The 17,765-nt window shown below is 45.7% G+C and overlaps 1 protein-coding gene across 3 annotated transcripts in view; it reads left to right on the plus strand.

The window, feature by feature from the left end:
* LOC137381476 (ubiquitin-associated and SH3 domain-containing protein B-like) overlaps nt 1–17,765 on the plus strand; it is a 159,756-nt gene that overhangs the window by 102,978 nt on the left and 39,013 nt on the right. For 2 of the 3 annotated variants that reach the window (XM_068054131.1, XM_068054133.1), the window contains exon 2: nt 14,614–14,667. The exons of the other annotated variant lie outside the window; for it this stretch is intronic. In XM_068054131.1, the coding sequence (XP_067910232.1) occupies nt 14,614–14,667 (54 nt within the window). The remainder of the gene's footprint in view (nt 1–14,613; nt 14,668–17,765) is intronic. 3 annotated transcript variants of the gene reach the window in all.

The following is a 17,765-nucleotide window of genomic DNA, read 5'->3' on the forward strand; positions in this document are numbered from 1 at the left end:
CCAAGGCACTTCACAGGACAGTTGTCAGACAAAAATTGACTGAGACAAAGAAGGAAATATTAGGACAGGTGACCGAAAGCTTGATCGAAGAGGTAGGTTTTAAGAAGCATCTTAAAGGAGGAAAGCGAGGTAAAGTGTTTTGGGGAGATAACTGAAAACCTGGCCATAAATGGGGGAGTGAAAGAAATGGGGGAATGCACAAGTGTACAAGGAAGTAATTCACTCTTGTGTGTTCTATCCTGACCCCCTGGACACATGCACTGTTAGTTTATCATGTGCTGTCTCTGTCTCATAGCAATTCAGGGGAAATGACACGAGGAAGCTGAGTGTGTGAGATTGCTTGCTGCTGACGCATGTACATTTTGCGTCTGCTGTGTAATTTGTTACACTCGTGCTGTACGATGTCAGTGCAAACTTTCTGCAGCACATTACAGCTCCCTTGTGAACTGTTTCTCTCAGTTTAAAAAAAATAAATATTGTATGAGTGAGGATTGGCCACTCTGTGGGGGTGGGATGGAAGGCACGAACAGTTTCTTGGTGAGAGGTGTGAGGTGGCAGTGACTCCTGTCATACTCAACAAAACAGTTTTCAGAGAAAACAGTTTTGGGTTTAATCTCTGACCACCAAGCAGAGCTTCAATTTATTGTGCTTGCATGGAAAAGAGAGAGAATTTGCATATCTGTAGCACCTTTCACGAATTCAGGGCATCCCAAAGCACGTTACAGCCAGTGCAGTACAAGAACACCAGAAACAGGAGGAGTTGACCAGAGGGCCCATCAAGCCTCCTCTGCCATTCAAAACAATGGTGGCTGATCTTAGAATACAACTCCACTTTCCTGCCTGCTCACCGTACCCCTTGAATACTTTTGAAATGTGATCACTGTTATAATGTAAGAAACCTGGCAGCAAATTTGAGCACAGACGGCTCCCACAAACAGCAAAGTGATTAACAGAACAGATAATCTGATTTATTTTTTACTTGAGAGATAACTATTGGCCAGGAAACTGTGGAGAGCTCCCCTACTGTTCTTTGGATAGTGCTGAGGGATCTTTTCATGTTCGCCTGAGAGGACAGACAGGGTCTCAGTTTAAGATCTCATGTGAAAAATGGCTTCTCTCAACACTGCAGCACTCCCTCAGTACTATACTGGAAGGGAAGCCTAGATTTTGTACTCTGGTCTCTGGAGTGGGACTTTGAAACAACAACAATCTTCTGAGCGACACGTGATATCTGGAGCAGATTCTTTATGGAGAGGAGGGTATTACAGCCTCTCTGTTTTATTAACCCAACAATGCCTTGGATGAAAAGCCAGAAACCAAAATTAATTCTGTTTTCTTTGAAATATTGATGGGTAATTCTCCCAGTGGAGAAAAGTACAGGCCAGCATGGTACTGAGCCAGAGCACCCGTAAAGTCCCAACTTAGATTTTTGATGTGCGCTGACTTGGAAGTGGATGGGGGTGTAGTGGGTGTGTATGTGTGTTGGGCCGGAATTTTACGCCCCCCCCAAATGAGCGGGCTGGTGGGAGGGGCAGAGTCCATAAAATTGAATGGAAGACATGGGGACCGTTCCTGACTCCCTCCCACCCCCGCTGCAGTTTTACGCAGGTCGGCAGTGGTGAGAAACAGCCCACCCACCCCGGGCCAGTCAATGCCCTTAAGTGGCCAATTAACTGACACTTAAGGACCACCATACGCCACACCATGGGTATTTTACCCCAGGCTTGTGGACGGCCGAGGCCTCAAAATGCCTGCTGGTTAAACCATGCGGACTTCTTGCGGGTTGGGGGGGGGAGCCCTCCTGATCGGGCACCCTGTGCCCCACGGAGGGCTGCCCCTGAAACTCCAACTGCCCCCAATGCACAACACTCACCCTGTCCCCCTAACTGACCCCTCTTGCTTCGCTGGGGCCTGACCGATTGTCCCTGGCGAGGCCCCAAAAACTCACTTCCTTTCCCGGGTCGTCCTTCCTTTTCATCCGATGGCTGGGTGTAGTCCCAGCAATGGCCACCACTCCTGTTCAAAGTCATAGCATGTTTTGAAGAGTAAATAAGGAGAAACCGTTTCCAGTGGCAGAAGAGTCGGTAACCAGAGCACACAGATTTGAGGTAATTAGCAAAAGAAGCAGAGGGAAGATGAGGAGAAACTTTTATGCAGTCAGTGATTATGATCTGGAACACGTGCCTGAAAGGGCGGTGAAAGCAGATTCAATAGTGACTTTTAAAACCGAATTGGATAAACACTTAAAAGGCAAAAATTTGTAAGAATATGGGGGAAAAAGCAAGGGAGTGGGACTAATTGGAGAGCTCCTGCAAAGAGCCAGCACAGAAACAAGAGGCCAAATGGCCTCCTTCTGTGTTGATCATTCTATGATTCTGTAAACATTGCTGAGCCTCTGGGAATTTGAGTGAAGTTATTTCAACAATGGGTTTGCACCTCCCTAAATAAAGCAGTAAGAAATAATCTTCGAGTAATTACTGACCATTGGTAAAAATTATCCAACACAGTTCCTGTTTAACTGTTCACTGAAAAAAAATTTACTAAAATGTAGTCTCCCGGGGACATTCTGAAGGGATGTTGACTGTTTTCTCTTTGTACAAAACATTGAGATCACAAGATAGGTTTGGACCAAGAAATTTCCTCGGCCGACTGTCACTTACAGGACGACCAGCGGGTTGGCAGAGGGACGTGGAAGCTCAATGCTACACTGCTGACCCCAGAGAACGTTGAGGAACTCAAAAGGGATTACAAAAGTTGGAGGACCGTGAAACCCCTCTTTGAGTCTCCAGTTTACTGGTGGTAAGCGATTAAGGAGAACATCAAGAGGTTCTTCATCCACAAATGGGTTAAGAGGGCGAGAGAGAGACAGAGGGAAATGTCCCGACTCCAGAGAAGTATGCAAAATCTGCTCCGGTTGCAGTCAATGGGGGTCGAGGTCAAGGAGGACCTCCAAGAGGTGAAGAGCCAGCAGGCCTCGCTCTTTGCCAAGGAGGCCTCCAAGATCATCTTCCGGTCCAGTGTCCGCTCCATCGAGCAGGATGAGATGTGCTCGCGTTACTTCTTCCAAAAGGTACACACCGAGAGCTCTGTTATCAGCAGCCTGAAGGAAGAAGATGGCTCGGAAACGTCTTCGCAGTCCGACATACTAAGGATCAGCAAATCCTTTTATGCTGGGCTGTATGACGCGAAGCCCACAGACAGCAGAGCCTCCCAATCCTTCCTGTCATCTATCAGAGGTCTTAGATGACAGCATGAGGGAGAGACTGGACAAGCCGTTAACTCTGGACGAGCTGACAAAGGCCGTCGAGTCCTTCGAGACGAGTAAAACTCCCGGAAGCGACGGATTACCGGTCGAGTTGTACTTGGCCCTGTGGGACTGGGTCGGCCCGGACCCGCTGGAAGTATACGAGAGTATGCTCCTGGCCGGCAGCATGTCAGAATCCATGAGGAAAGGCATCATCACCCTCATTTACAAGCAGAAGGGGGAGAGGGCAGAAATCAGAAATTGGCGGCCCATCTCACTGCTTAATGTTGACTACAAGATTCTGTCCAAAGTCATAGCCAGTCGAGTCAAGTCTGCTCTGGAGTTGGTGATTCACCCCGATCAGACCTGCACTGTACCCGGCAGGAAGATCTCTGATAGTCTCGTGCTACTCAGGGATACGATCGCCTACGTGCGGGACATGAGGGTGGAGACCTGCCTCATCAGCCTGGACCAGGAAAAGGCTTTTGACAGGATATCGCACACCTACAGGATGGACGTGCTTTCCAAAATGGGGTTTGGGGAGGGAATCTGCAATTGGATCCAACTGCTCTACACAAACATCAGTAGCGCAGTCTCAATCAACGGGTGGGAATCGGAAAGTTTCCCGATCAAATCTGGAGTCAGACAGAGCTGTCCTCTCTCCCCGGTCTTGTTTGTTTGCTGTATTGAACCCTTTGCTGAGTCTATTAGGAAGGATGCGAGCATAAGAGGGGTGACAATCCCAGGCAGCGGAGGCACTCAGGTTAAAACCTCCCTGTACATGGATGATGTCGCCGTCTTCTGCTCGGATCCGCAGTCCGTGCGCAGACTGATGAGCATCTGCGACCAGTTCGAACTGGCCTTGGGAGCCAAATTTAACCACGGCAAGAGCGAGGCCATGTTCTTTGGGAACTGGGCTGACCGATCCTTTGTCCCCTTCACCGTCAGGTCAGATTACTTGAAGGTGCTGGGGATATGGTTCAGAAGGGCCGGGGCGTGCACCAAAACCTGGGAGGAGCGAGTAGCCAAGGTACGACAAATGCTGGGCATGTGGGGGCAGCGATCTCTCTCCATTGTGGGTAAGAACCTGGTCATCAGGTGCGAGGCGCTCACGTTGTTGCTGTACGTGGCGCAGGTCTGGCCCATACCCCATTTCTGCGCTGTGGCAGTCACCCGAGCCATTTTCCGCTTCATCTGGGGATCTAGAATGGACCGGTTCCAGAGGGACACGATGTTCAAATCTCTGGACAAGGGCGGGAAAAATGTACCCAACGTGGCCCTCATCCTGATGACCACCTTCGTGTGCGGCTGCATCAAGCTGTGTGTCGATCTCCAGTACGCAAACTCCAAGTGTCACTACGTGCTGAGGTTCTATCTGCCCCCGGTGTTGTGAAGGATGGGCCTGGTCACATTGCAGTGGAACGCTCCATCCAGTTGGACTGTGCTGTACCACCTATCCTTCGTGGAGCAGTTTCTGCGGGAAAACACCTTTGACCACCGGTCCATCAGGCAGTGGTCTGCACGGAATGTCCTCAAGGCCCTACGGGAAATGGAGATGGGGGATCCTGTCGGATTGTTCCCCGAGCAGACTGCCAAAGTCATTTGGCGGAACGTCTCATCACCAGAACTTTCAAACAAGCACCAAGATGTAGCTTGGCTGGTGGTGAGAAGGGCCCTCCCCGTCAGATCCTTCATGCACACCCGAAGTCTCGCCCCCTCTGCACAATGCCCCCGCGGAGGCTGTGGTGGGGAAGAGACGGTTGCCCACCTCCTCCTGGAATGTGTCTTTGCAAAGCAGGTGTGGAAAGAGATGCAGTGGTTTTTGTCGAGGTTCATCCCAAGCAGCTCTGTAACACAGGAGTCTGTGCTCTACGGGCTGTTCCCAGGGACGCACACCGAGACAAACATCAACTGCTGCTGGAGGACTATCAATTCGGTGAAAGACGCCCTTTGGTCTGCCCGAAACTTGCTGGTCTTCCAGCGCAAAGAGTTGTCCACGACCAAATGTTGCAGACTGGCACATTCCAAGGTCCAGGACTACGTGCTGAGGGATGCACTAAAGCTTGGGGTAGCCACAGCAAAGGCTCAATGGGGAAAGACCACAGTGTAAGGTACCCCCCCCCCACCAAGCTGAACTGAGGGGCTGGATCCATGGGAAACCCCTCAAACTGTATTGGGAAAATTTTGTGTGCTGTAAAATGTAAAAATGTATATGGCATGACAATGAAATGGAAGGGTTGTGAGGCAACTCATGATTGTATAGAAGGAAACTGATCACCTTTGCACTGTTTGTATTTTTTGACTTGATGCGGTTTTAAACTATTTGGGAATGTAATTTTTACAGATTTTTATGAATAAAGTATATTTTGAAAATAAAAAAAAAACCAAGAAATTTCCTCAGCCCATCTGATCTAATCCTTTCAGAGTGTCAGTCTTGCTGCTTTCCCATTACACCATCCAGCAGTTTCCTAAACAGTTCCCTCAGTGCCAGCTGTTGACCCACAGTGTAAATATTTCTTGGTGCCTGCACTGACCGCCTTGAACCTGTTCCTTATTCTCTTTCTGCCTTGGTGTATACCTCGAGAACATTCCCTCACTGTCTCTCTCATCTGTAACATTTTCCAACTCTTCTGGATTACCCTGGAGTCTTGAGGATATTTTCTCCAAACAATTTCATTTATTAGTTGTAAAAATATTTTCAGCTTGCATTAATATTGACTGGAGGTCCCTGAGCATATTTGTTTGCAGGAAGTCCCATAAACCCCACACTCCCCACCCCATCCTTCCACCTGGTGTGTTGATGCAAGCTACCCCATTCCTGCTGTGTTGCTCTGTTCCTTTTGTTACATTTCGGATCAGACACTCATCACTGGCTGGAATCCTGAACTGTTTGCTTGTTGTGTTTAGAGCAGTTGAAGAGGGTTCCTGTCTATTATCATATTTACATTGAACTGTGCAGTGATGGTTGTGGAAACAAAAGTCATTTGGTTTTCTTTCCACACACAACAAGACGAGTGATCACTCTTTGTGATGATTCCAGCAGCTGACTGCAACACTCAAAACCCTCCAGTTGCTTAAAACTTAAGTTGTGCCAGTTTAAAAAAAAACTGGTGTTTATCTAATAGTTTTCACTACCGCAAGATGTCCCAAAGTTCTTTACGGTCAATGAAGTTCTTTTGAAGGGTAGTTACTGTTGTGGGAAATGCAGCAGCCAATTTGTGCACAGCAAGATCCCACAAACAGCGATAAGCTGGTGTCCAGATGAACTATGTTTTTAGCGATGTGGTTAAGAGAGAGATATTGGCCAGGACACTGGGGAGAACTTTCCTGATCTTTCGCCAATTCCAACGTTGGTCAGTGAATGGTGATTTGGACTGAGAACTCTAGCAGATCTTCTGCCATTCCCACCTGGGAGAACTTCAAGTTGGAATCTTCATCTCTGTGTTCTGAATTTAATTCCAAACTTGGAATTTCAAATGTTGGCTTCAGTGGCTGCTTCATGTGAAAGTGGGAGTTTGGGGTTTTCATCTAGATAATAACAGTGATCCCTCACTTTCCCAGCCCGTCTCTGACACTGTTGCATGTGAACTTCGTTTTATTTATGCTGCGTCTGTCCTGAATGTGCTGACTCCCATAGGGTGTGGTCTCTCAGACACTCGCAGCCCTCTGGTACCATCCCATATAGCATTCTTCCTGTATAAGTCTTGAATCATACTCAACCATGGGATCATCACAGGAGGAGCCAATCCAGTGCTCAATTAAATGCAAGCACTGGCACAAACAAAGCATGTGAGCACACTCCATAGCAAGAGCCATTGGATAGTGAATTACGGGAGCTGTTTTTAGCAGTTGTTACTGGATTGGAATCAGGAGCAAGAATCCTGGCTGATTTTCCTCTCTTCCCAACTCAGGGCTGTGGAACCTGCTACCAAGCTATATCATCTAATTCAGCACAAACTGACAATCAAACCCAGGACACACTTTCTTATGTGTGAGCTTCAGTGACTAAAAGATTACAATTCTGATGGGCCAGTTGGTAAATTTGCTCCTCCAGTGTGGAAATGAAGAATATTCAGATCCCAAGTTTGGTTCCTAATCTTGTGTTTCATAATGTGTCCATCCTTCTTTCTCTGAGTTAACTTGTACTTGTCACTATTCAAAGAAGGGTTCAGTGTTTAGTTTGGGTTTCCTAGCCAACATTCCTCACTCAACCAACACCTGCCGCCAACCACCCCCCCCCCCCCCCCCCCACCAAAAAACAACTAATCAACTGGCCAATCGTCTCATTTGTGGGATCTTGCTGTGTGCAAAATGGCTGCCATGCTTGTCCACATAGCAACAGTCTCTGCTCTCCACAGTAATTCATCGTATATGAAGCACTTTGCAATATTCTGAGATGTGATAAGACTACAAATAAATGCAGAATTTCCTCTTTTGGAATAAATTTTTGAAAGCCCTTCCGGTATCTTCCACATTATTTAATTAAGAAGTGCGTTTCCTTCTTGGCCGAAGCTTTGCCTCCTGCGAAGATCTCTTAACTGGCGTCTGAAATGGATCAATGTGTTGCACTCACCGATGTGGAGCTTAATGGGCTGTTTATGAGATGTGTAATAATAAATGAGGACAGTGCATGCTAATATCATCATAAGTAGGGAACAGAAAAAAATCAGACTTGATGTGATGGCAATTGAAGTCCATTACTCGTGACCTTGCCCTCATCTCCTTTGGAGACCGTATCCTTGTTTGTTGGTGGATTGCCAAGGTTGTTTTAACTCTGAGTGACTGCACTCTTTTTTTCCACTTTCAACTGTGGCATTTTCTTTCTTACTCTCTGTTAAAATCACCTAATTCCATATTAGCAAGCTTCTGAGAATCCTACTAATTTATGCATTTTGCTTTCATAAATAGTAGTTATTGGTACGATTAAGGCAAAATAATGCAGATGCTGGAAATCTGAAATAAAAACTAGAATTGCTGGGAATACTCAGCAGGTCTGGCAGCATCTGTGGAGAAAGAAGCAGAGTTAACATTTCAGGTCAGAGTTCTGATGAAGGGTCACTGACCTGAAATGTTAACTCTGCTTCTCTCTCCACAGATGCTGCCAGACCTGCTGAGTATTCCCAGCAATTCTTGTTTTTATTATAGTAGTTGTTAGTAGTTGGGTAGAATCGTTTGAGTGGGTAGATTACATGTCTCCACATTTTTGGGTAAGTGATAAGCTTGTCCGATGGGCTGTCTGTCTTTGACCTCAAGTTTCTAACACCCGTGTGTCCCTCTGGCTAACCTTCTCTTGCTCACTCTCGCTCTGTGTCTCTCTTTGTCTGCGTCTGTCACAGACTGTTCTATCATTTTATGATTCCACCTTGTATTTTCTCCCTTTCGGAATCATCTGACTATAGTTTCATCAGGGCAGGCAGTTGCATGCTATTCAACCATGTGAGGCTGTGGCAACTCATCCTGATCCCTTTCTCAGCCATCTTTTAGCTTGGGTCACTAGTTTGCAATTACACACAGGAGCCCTGGGTTATTACTCCACTCCTTCCCTAGTCCACGGGTACTGAGGCAAGTTATGATGTCCCTATCACTGCCCAGGACTAAGATCAGCTCCTTCAGTACAGATTGGGGAATGAGTGCTGGTTTGTGCGGCTCAGTTCATAAGCAGTGGATTTAGCGAATAAGTCAGTATGAATACTGCAGCATTAACGTTTAGTATCTTTTTGTAAATGGTGTGTGGAAGTCAGGAAGCAGAATTGTGACTTGGTTATAAATGGTTAACATTTTTATAGTGATATGAGGTGCAGAGGTACCTCACTTGGTGTGACCATAATCCTAGGTTTCTCTTAAAACCGATTACTGGAAAAATAGCTCTACACGAAATGTTGTAAATGTGTAACACAATTTCAACAAAACGTTTTGCAAATACCTCTGACTTTGACACCACAACTTCCTGTCTTTAAAAAACCACTCCGTTTCCTGCTCTGCTTCCAGCGACCTTGTCGAAATGATGGGGAATTTTTATTTTCCAGAAACAAATGTACAACCGCAGACTCCACCCAGAGCTGATCTGCATAGGCCTTAAACAACTTGAAAAGTACTTGTGGAAAGGTGAAAACTTAAACTGTTAACCTCCAGCTGCTGGTGTATAACCAGGGACGTTGGGGTGGGTAGGTGTGGAGCATAGTTAGAGAGGCTGAAAGTCTAGTTCATCCTTTTTGTTGGAAGAATAATTGGACAAAAACTGACACCAGGTCACATGGGATATTTGGACAAGTGGCCAAACACTTGTCAAAGAGGTAGGTTTTAAGGAGCTTAATGAAGGAGAGAGAGGTGAAGAGGTTTATGAAGGGACTTCCAGAGCTTCGGGCCCTGATAGCCGAAGGCACAGCTGCCAGTCGTGGAGCAATTAGAACTGGGGATGCTCGAGGCCAGAATTAGAGGAGCACAGAGATCTGAGGGTTGTTGGGCTAGAGGGGTTTACAGAGATAGGGAGGGGCAAGGCCATGGAGAGATTTGAAAACTAGATTAAGAATTTTAAAATTGAGGCTTTACCAGACAGAAAATTAATGTCGGTCACAGGTGATGGCTGAACGGAACTTGGTGCAATTTAGATTACGAGGAGCAGAGTTACACAGTTGGTGGTCCTTGTAATGTAATATAATGAGTCCATAATGATGTCTGACTGTGTGTGCCTCAGTCTTTGTGCTCCCTGTAATGTGACGGGCTGATTCAATTGGATATTGTGATTGCACTGATTGCTCTCTGCTTGATTGATCTATGCTAATGTTCCTGAGTACAGTCCTTCAATCATCATCTCTGAAGCATCTAGTGACAGAGATGGATGTTACAGGATACACAGTACACTCTGAACATCCTGCAGCCTCCATTCTGCTCGACTTCGCTTCATTTTTTTTAAAAACAGATTTTCTTGGAGATGTACAAATGCAAAATACCGCGGATGCTGGAAATCTGAAATAAGAATAGAAAATGCTGGAAATACTCGGGTCAGGCAGCATCTGTGGAGACAGAAACAGAGCTAACGTGTCAAGTCAAGGCCCTTACTTCAGAACTGGGACAAGTTAGTGATGTCTAACACATCAACATGAAATGTTAATTTTATTTCTGTTTCCCTCGCCACTGACGTTGCCTGACCATCTGAGTATTTCAAGCATCTTCTGTTTTTATTTCTCTCGGGTGTGTCAGCCTTGGCTCAGTGGGGCGCGTCCTTCGCCTTGGAGACTGAAGGTTGTGGGCGGAAGTTCCACACAAGAGGCTTGATCGTGGAATCCAGGTTGACACTCCCAGTGCAGCACTGTTGGGGATGTCACCTTTCAGATGGGATTTTAAACTTAAGTGGATGTAAAAGACCCCATGGCAGTATTTTGAGGAGAGTTTCTGCCTGGTGTCCTGGCCAATATTTATCCCTCAATCTACATCAGTCGAAGAACAGATGACCTGGCCATGATCACATTCCTGTTTGTTGGATCACACTCTGCTGTGTTCAGATTGGCTGCTGTGTTTCCTACATTAGAATTAGAACATTACAGCGCAGTACAGGCCCTTCGGCCTTCGATGTTGCGCCGACCTGTGAAACCATCTGACCTACACTATTCCATTTTCATCCATATGTCTATCCAATGACCACTTAAGTGCCCTTAAAGTTGGCGAGTCTACTACTGTTGCAGGCAGGACGTTCCACGCCCCTACTACTCTCTGCGTAAAGAAACTACCTCTGACATCTGTCCTATATCTATCACCCCTCAACTTAAAGCTATGTCCCCTCGTGTTTGCCATCATCATCCGAGGAAAAAGACTCTCACTATCCACCCTATCTAACCCTCTGATTATCTTGTATGTCTCTATTAAGTCACCTCTCCTCCTCCTTCTCTCTAACGAAAACAACCCCAAGTCCCTCAGCCTTTCCTCGTAAGACCTTCCCTCCATACCAGGCAACATCCTAGTAAATCTCCTCTGCACCCTTTCCAAAGCCTCCACATCCTTCCTATAATGCGGTGACCAGAACTGCACGCAATACTCAAGGTGCGGCCTCACCAGAGTTTTGTACAGCTGCATCATGACCTCGTGGCTCCGAAACTCGATCCCCCTACTAATAAAAGCTAACACACCATATGCCTTCTTAACAGCCCTATTAACCTGGGTAGCAACTTTCAGCGATTTATGTACCTGGACACCAAGATCTCTCTGCTCATCTACACTGCCAAGAATCTTCCCATTAGCCCAGTACTCTGCATTGCTGTTACTCCTTCCAAAGTGAATCACCTCACACTTCTCCGCATTAAACTCCATTTGCCATCTCTCAGCCCAGCTCTGCAGCCTATCTATGTCCCTCTGTACCCTACAACACCCTTCGACACTATCCACAACTCCACCGACCTTTGTGTCATCCGCAAATTTACTAACCCACCCTTCTACACCCTCATCCAGGTCATTTATAAAAATGACAAACAGCAGTGGCCCCAAAACAGAACCTTGCGGTACACCACTAGTAACTAAACTCCAGGATGAACATTTGCCATCAACCACCACCCTCTATCTTCTTTCAGCTAGCCAATTTCTGATCCAAAGCTCGAAATCACCTTCAACCCCATAATTCCGTATTTTCTGCAATAGCCTACCGTGGGGAACCTTATCAAACGCCTTACTGAAATCCATATACACCACATCCACGGCTTTACCCACATCCAACTGTTTGGTCACCTTCTCGAAAAACTCAATAAGGTTTGTGAGGCACGACCTACCTTTCACAAAACCGTGCTGACTATCACAAATGAACTTATTCTTTTCAAGATGATTATAAATCCTATCTCTTATAACCTTTTCCAACATTTTACCCACAACCGAAGTAAGGCTCACAGGTCTATAATTACCAGGGCTGTCTCTACTCCCCTTCTTGAACAAGGGGACAACATTTGCTATCCTCCAGTCTTCCGGCACTACTCCTGTCGACAATGACGACATAAAGATCAACAACAACGGCTCTGCAATCTCCTCCCTGGCTTCCCAGAGAATCCTAGGATAAATCCCATCTGGCCCAGGGGACTTATCTATTTTCACACTTTCCAAAATTGCTAACACCTCCTCCTTGTGAATCTCAATCCCATCTAGCCTAGTAGGCTGTATCTCAGTAATCTCCTCGACAACATTTTCTTTCTCTACTGTAAATACTGACGAAAAATATTCATTTAACGCTTCCCCTATCTCCTCTGATTCCACACACAACTTCCCACTACTATCCTTGATTGGCCCTAATCTAACTCTAGTCATTCTTTTATTCCTGATATACCTATAGAAAGCCTTAGGGTTTTCTTTGATCCTATCCGCCAATGACTTCTCGTGTCCTCTCCTTGCTCTTCTTAGCCCTCCCTTTAGATCCTTCCTGGCTAGCTTGTAACTCTCAAGCGCCCTAACTGAGCCTTCACGTCTCATCCTAACATAAGCCGCCTTCTTCCTCTTGACAAGCGCTTCAACTTCTTTAGTAAACCACGGCTCCCTCGCTCGACAACTTCCTCCCTGCCTGACAGGTACATACTTATCAAGGACACGCATTAGCTGCTCCTTGAATAAGCTCCACATTTCGTTTGTGCCCATCCCCTGCAGTTTCCTTCCACATCCTACACATCCTAAATCTTGCCTAATCGCGTCATAATTTCCTTTCCCCCAGCTATAATTCTTGCCCTGCGGTATATACCTGTCCCTGCCCATCGCTAAGGTAAACCTAACCGAATTGTGATCACTATCGCCAAAGTGCTCACCTACATCTAAATCGAACACCTGGCCGGGTTCATTACCCAGTACCAAATCCAATGTGGCATCGCCCCTGGTTGGCCTGTCTACATACTGTGTCAGAAAACAATCCTGCACACACTGGACAAAAACAGACCCATCTAAAGTACTCGAACTATAGTATTTCCAGTCAATATTTGGAAAGTTAAAGTCCCCCATAACCACTACCCTGTTACTCTCGCTCCTGTCGAGAATCATCTTCGCTATCCTTTCCTCTACATCTCTGGAACTATTCGGAGGTCTGTAGAAAACTCCCAACAGGGTGACCTCTCCTCTCCTGTTTCTAACCTCGGCCCATACTACCTCAGTAGAGGAGTCCTCAAACGTCCTTTCTGCCGCTGTAATACTTTCCTTGATTAACAATGCCACACCGCCCCCCTCTTTTACCCTCTTCTCTGTTCTTACTGAAACATCTAAATCCCGGAACCTGCAACATCCATTCCTGCCCCTGCTCTACCCATGTCTCCGAAATGGCCACAACATCAGGATCCCAGGTACCAACCCATGCTGCAAGCTCACCCACCTTATTCCGGATGCTCCTGGCGTTGAAGTAGACACACTTTAAACCAAGTTCTTGCTTGCCAGTGCCCTCTTGCGTCCCTGTAACCTTATCCCCTACCTCACTACTCTCAACAGCCTGTACATTAGAAGAGTGACTGCAATTCAAAAGTACTTCATTGCCAGTAAAATGCTCTGGGATATCCTGATGTCCTGAAAGGTGCTATAGAAATGCAAGTTCTTCCTCTCTCCTCTGCAGATGCTTGTTCCCTGCTACATTAACGGCTTTGCTAGCTACAGGAGTGGGGTAGAGAATGGAAGTCATTGAGCCTGTCAGTAGTGCGTCATGTACTTTGATTATAAGGAAGGTGCAAGGATAACTAAACTATATTTGTACTCCTCAATGCAATGCACTTCTCAGCAGAGAAAAAAGATCAACTAATTTAAATGACAAATCTGTGGGAGACAGAGGGAGAAAGCTGGGATGTGTATGGTTTGCCCCCGACTGAGATATTGGATGATGCGAATGATCTGCTCCAATCTTGTATCTGTGGCTAATATATCGACCGACCATTTCTTTCCTGCACAGAGTTGCATAAAAGACTCTGTATTCAATACTTGCTTTCTATCAGTTCTGAAATGTTGCAAGGTTGACGCTGAAAGTCACCTGAAAATTCAGTCCTTGCTGCGAGAGGGTCCTGGATACTTAGCCAGGCACAAGGGGAGTCTGTTGAGGTTTAAGGGTAGGGCAAAGTGGCTTGAAGTTATTTTCTTGATGCTTGTAGCAGGACTGAATGTTCCAGTATTGACTGTCTATGTCTCTGTGTGTGTACATGTGCGTACATACTAGACCATTCTGTTTGCTGCAGGATATCCTGCTCCAGTATCAGTTAGCTCAGGAATATAGTCAGAGTTTGGTAACCTTTGTCACAGATTTGCTTCTCACCAGGTGGAATCTGCATGGACTGCAAGGTGCCGGTAACTGATTGCCGGTGAATGGGCTGAAGGGATCGAGAGGGCCCTCTAGTACCCAGTATGTTAACAATTCTTCTTTCATCTTTTTCTTCCAGACTAAAGGCGTTAGCATCCACAGGCGGGAAGAGTGTCCAGGCAGCTTGTGATTGGTTGGTATGAGATTAATATCTACAAAAGCCATTTACTATCTTCTCTTGCAGCTTAAGCTCACGCAGTGATCAGATATTAATCACCTTTTATAAACTTTTTTTTAGAGGAGATTGAACTCTTGTTCCAAACATAGATTTAATGTGAATTGAACATGAGCTTCATTGCAGTTCACTTGTTTTCCTACCAGGGAAACCTCCAGGAATTTCAACAAAGGGTCTTGTCACAGGAGGAAAGATGTCATTGTGCGTTTGTTCACCCCTCATGACACATGGCATCAAGAACTCTCCCTCGAGCAGTTTCAGATTAAGGAATTAGATTGGGTAGATACAGCAAAACTATCTCTAGTGGGGGAATCTAGAACGAGGCAACATCATCTTTAAAGTTAGAGCCAGGCCGTTCAAGAGAGAAATCAGGATGCACTTTATCCACAGAAGGGGTAGTGGCAGAAATCTGGATTTCTCTTTCCCCAAAAGGCCAGTGAGGCTGGGGGACAATTGGAGCTGAGCAGGGGAATCTACTATGTAATACACAGATGTAAGAAAGTGCCAGGAATTCCTGGTAATTGCGCACATCTCCTTCTAACATTATACAATTTGATTAGTTTAATCGAATCATTAAAATGATCCAGCACAGAAGGAGGCCCTTTGACCCATCGTGCATGTGCTGCCTCTTTGGTACAGCTATCCGATTAGTTTCTCCCTGTTTTATTTTAAAGAGAAAAGTAGGGAGTCACAACTTGATATTGCAGTTACGTCAACACAGAAGCAATATGCCAAGTGTTACTCAATTCCAGAAACCAGCCGAAAATGATGAGCGCGGAGCTGGGAAGAGTCTCAACCCACTTCCTGTTGAATGTGTGTTTACAGTGCAGAACAGCACATAGTTTGGCACTAAATTGACCTCTGAAAGGACATGAGAAAGCTAGTGTGGGCAATGGGAATATCTGATGCAGTCGGATGCTCACATGAGGTCAAGGTTAAGAGGTATTGTTGGGTTAAGAGTAGGGGAAGCTTTATTCTGCATCTCCCATGTCATACCTGACCTGGTACGTTTTTTTAAATTTGTGCTTATCAAGGTTAGTGAGGTTGTCAATTACTGCAGGATTAGAGATCGATTTATTTCAAACACTTTTGCCCATTAGACTGAGACTGCCCAAAGTCACAATGTAGGACAGGCAGCAGACCGAGTAAACTTTTATCCCACCAGTCTGGGCTGAATTTAAACCCAGGTCCCAAAGGCGAAGGTCTCGGTTTAATTCTGTGCACCATCCAGTTCCCACCCTGAGAATGCTTGACTGCCATGAAGGAGGCGTTTTAATCTGTAGCTAACTCGTGCTGCATCAGAGCTGGGAGTGTGTTGGGTGCAGAAGAGATATCAATTCTCATCCCAAGATGGACATCAACTTGACAAGGTCAATGGAAAATTATTGTTTCATTGCCATCTTTTCAACAAGTCATGATCTACAGTGAAAATATCACATCCCCTCCAACAACTAGTAGACATTCATTCATTTTTACGATCCATCAACTCTTCATAGTTGTTCGGATGAAAAGGCAAACAGGCTAATGCAAATCAGCAACATCTCCCTCACTGGACACACTGGGTGCAATTCACCTTGCAGCTTTGAGAAAGAATAACGCCCATCCCTAGAAGCAGCCATGGCTGCCAATATGCTCCATTGTGATGATCTCCTATTGGCTGCTGCTGGGGAAGGAGGGCTGCTGGGGGGTGGTGTTTAGACTCAGGATATCTTGTGAGCTGAGGAGGGAGCATTCTATTGATCCTGTTCTGCACCAGGACAGCTCCCTAATGCCAGTCTCACTTGTGTGATTCTTGTGCCGCTCACTAGCTTCCCTGTTTTTTTATCCTTTGGAATACCTTCTCCTAGGTGGGCACCAGTGGAGGCTAAAGAGCACCACCTACCGTTTACAATATACACTCATCATACACAAAGACCCTTTGTTGGATGTCAATCCAATACTCAGAGTCAGTGCTTCTCTGTCTGGGCTGTCTGTATTGAGGCCGGAACCCAATCTTTCTGACCCAGAGGTGAAAATACTACCTTGCTTGGGCACTGTGTTCTGTAATTCCCTTCCTAACAATGCTTTCCTCCTTTTTTATAATGCTCCTTAAAACCTGTTAAAAGTGTCATCCAAGTTGTTGCGAGCCAGTAGTTACTCCATCTGGATACAAGTCTCCAAATGAATGTCAAGCCAGTTGACCCATGTTCTAGTCTCTGCTGAGGAGGGGCATTTAGTACAAAGGTATCTATAATCCATTGCCCCGCATTGTTCAGATCTCTGGAGGTTGTACTGTGGGACCTTCAAAGGGGGAGGAAATTTCTAAAATTGATTGAGAGGGTTAAGCCCCCCCTCCTCCACCTGAACCCTCTCACTCCTGGCACAGTCTGGTTATGCAGTGTCAACATGAGATGGCAAAAGAAAAATTAGATTTTTTTTTAAATTAAAAAAAACAAACAAATAATTTCTGGTGTAGACCTGATGTTGTTGCATAATGACTCATAAGCAGTTCCAAGTATAGCCCTTGCTGACACCACTTATCAATTTGAGGCATACTAACCAGGCCAACGCAGGCAATTCTTGAGTGTTTCCTGCTTTGTCAACTTCAGTGCAGTAGTTGGGGTATCCCTTAACTGTCAATAATTGCTGCATCTCTACTCACAGGATGTGGCTAGTGTGGTTAGCCCCTATGTGTGCGACTCTCTTTCTTTCTCTCTCTCTCTCTATATCTATCTATCTAAGGTGCCAGGTGCTATATTAAAGAGAATAATGAGGCAGTGCAGTATTTATGTAGAGGAAGGTTTTTTAAAAGAAAAAAGTCTTTCATCTGTTCTGGATGAGCCGAATATCTTTGTTGGTTTGCCCTCTCAAGGTTTTAAGTTAGTGAATTGGTGTGAAATTTATTTGCACTTGGATTCTTAGAACTAGGTGCTAGCTCTCACCTCCAGGCTTGTTAATGAGATATTCTGCCAAACACTAATGCAAACAGATCCCAGCCAAGAGCCTGTGCAATAAATCAATGAATCAAACTCGAAACTATGTGGGGCCACCACCTCAAACTTGTCTTTGGGGTGAAC

The sequence above is a fragment of the Heterodontus francisci genome, chromosome 22, assembly GCF_036365525.1.
Source record: "Heterodontus francisci isolate sHetFra1 chromosome 22, sHetFra1.hap1, whole genome shotgun sequence".
Classification (NCBI taxonomy): Eukaryota; Metazoa; Chordata; class Chondrichthyes; order Heterodontiformes; family Heterodontidae; genus Heterodontus; species Heterodontus francisci.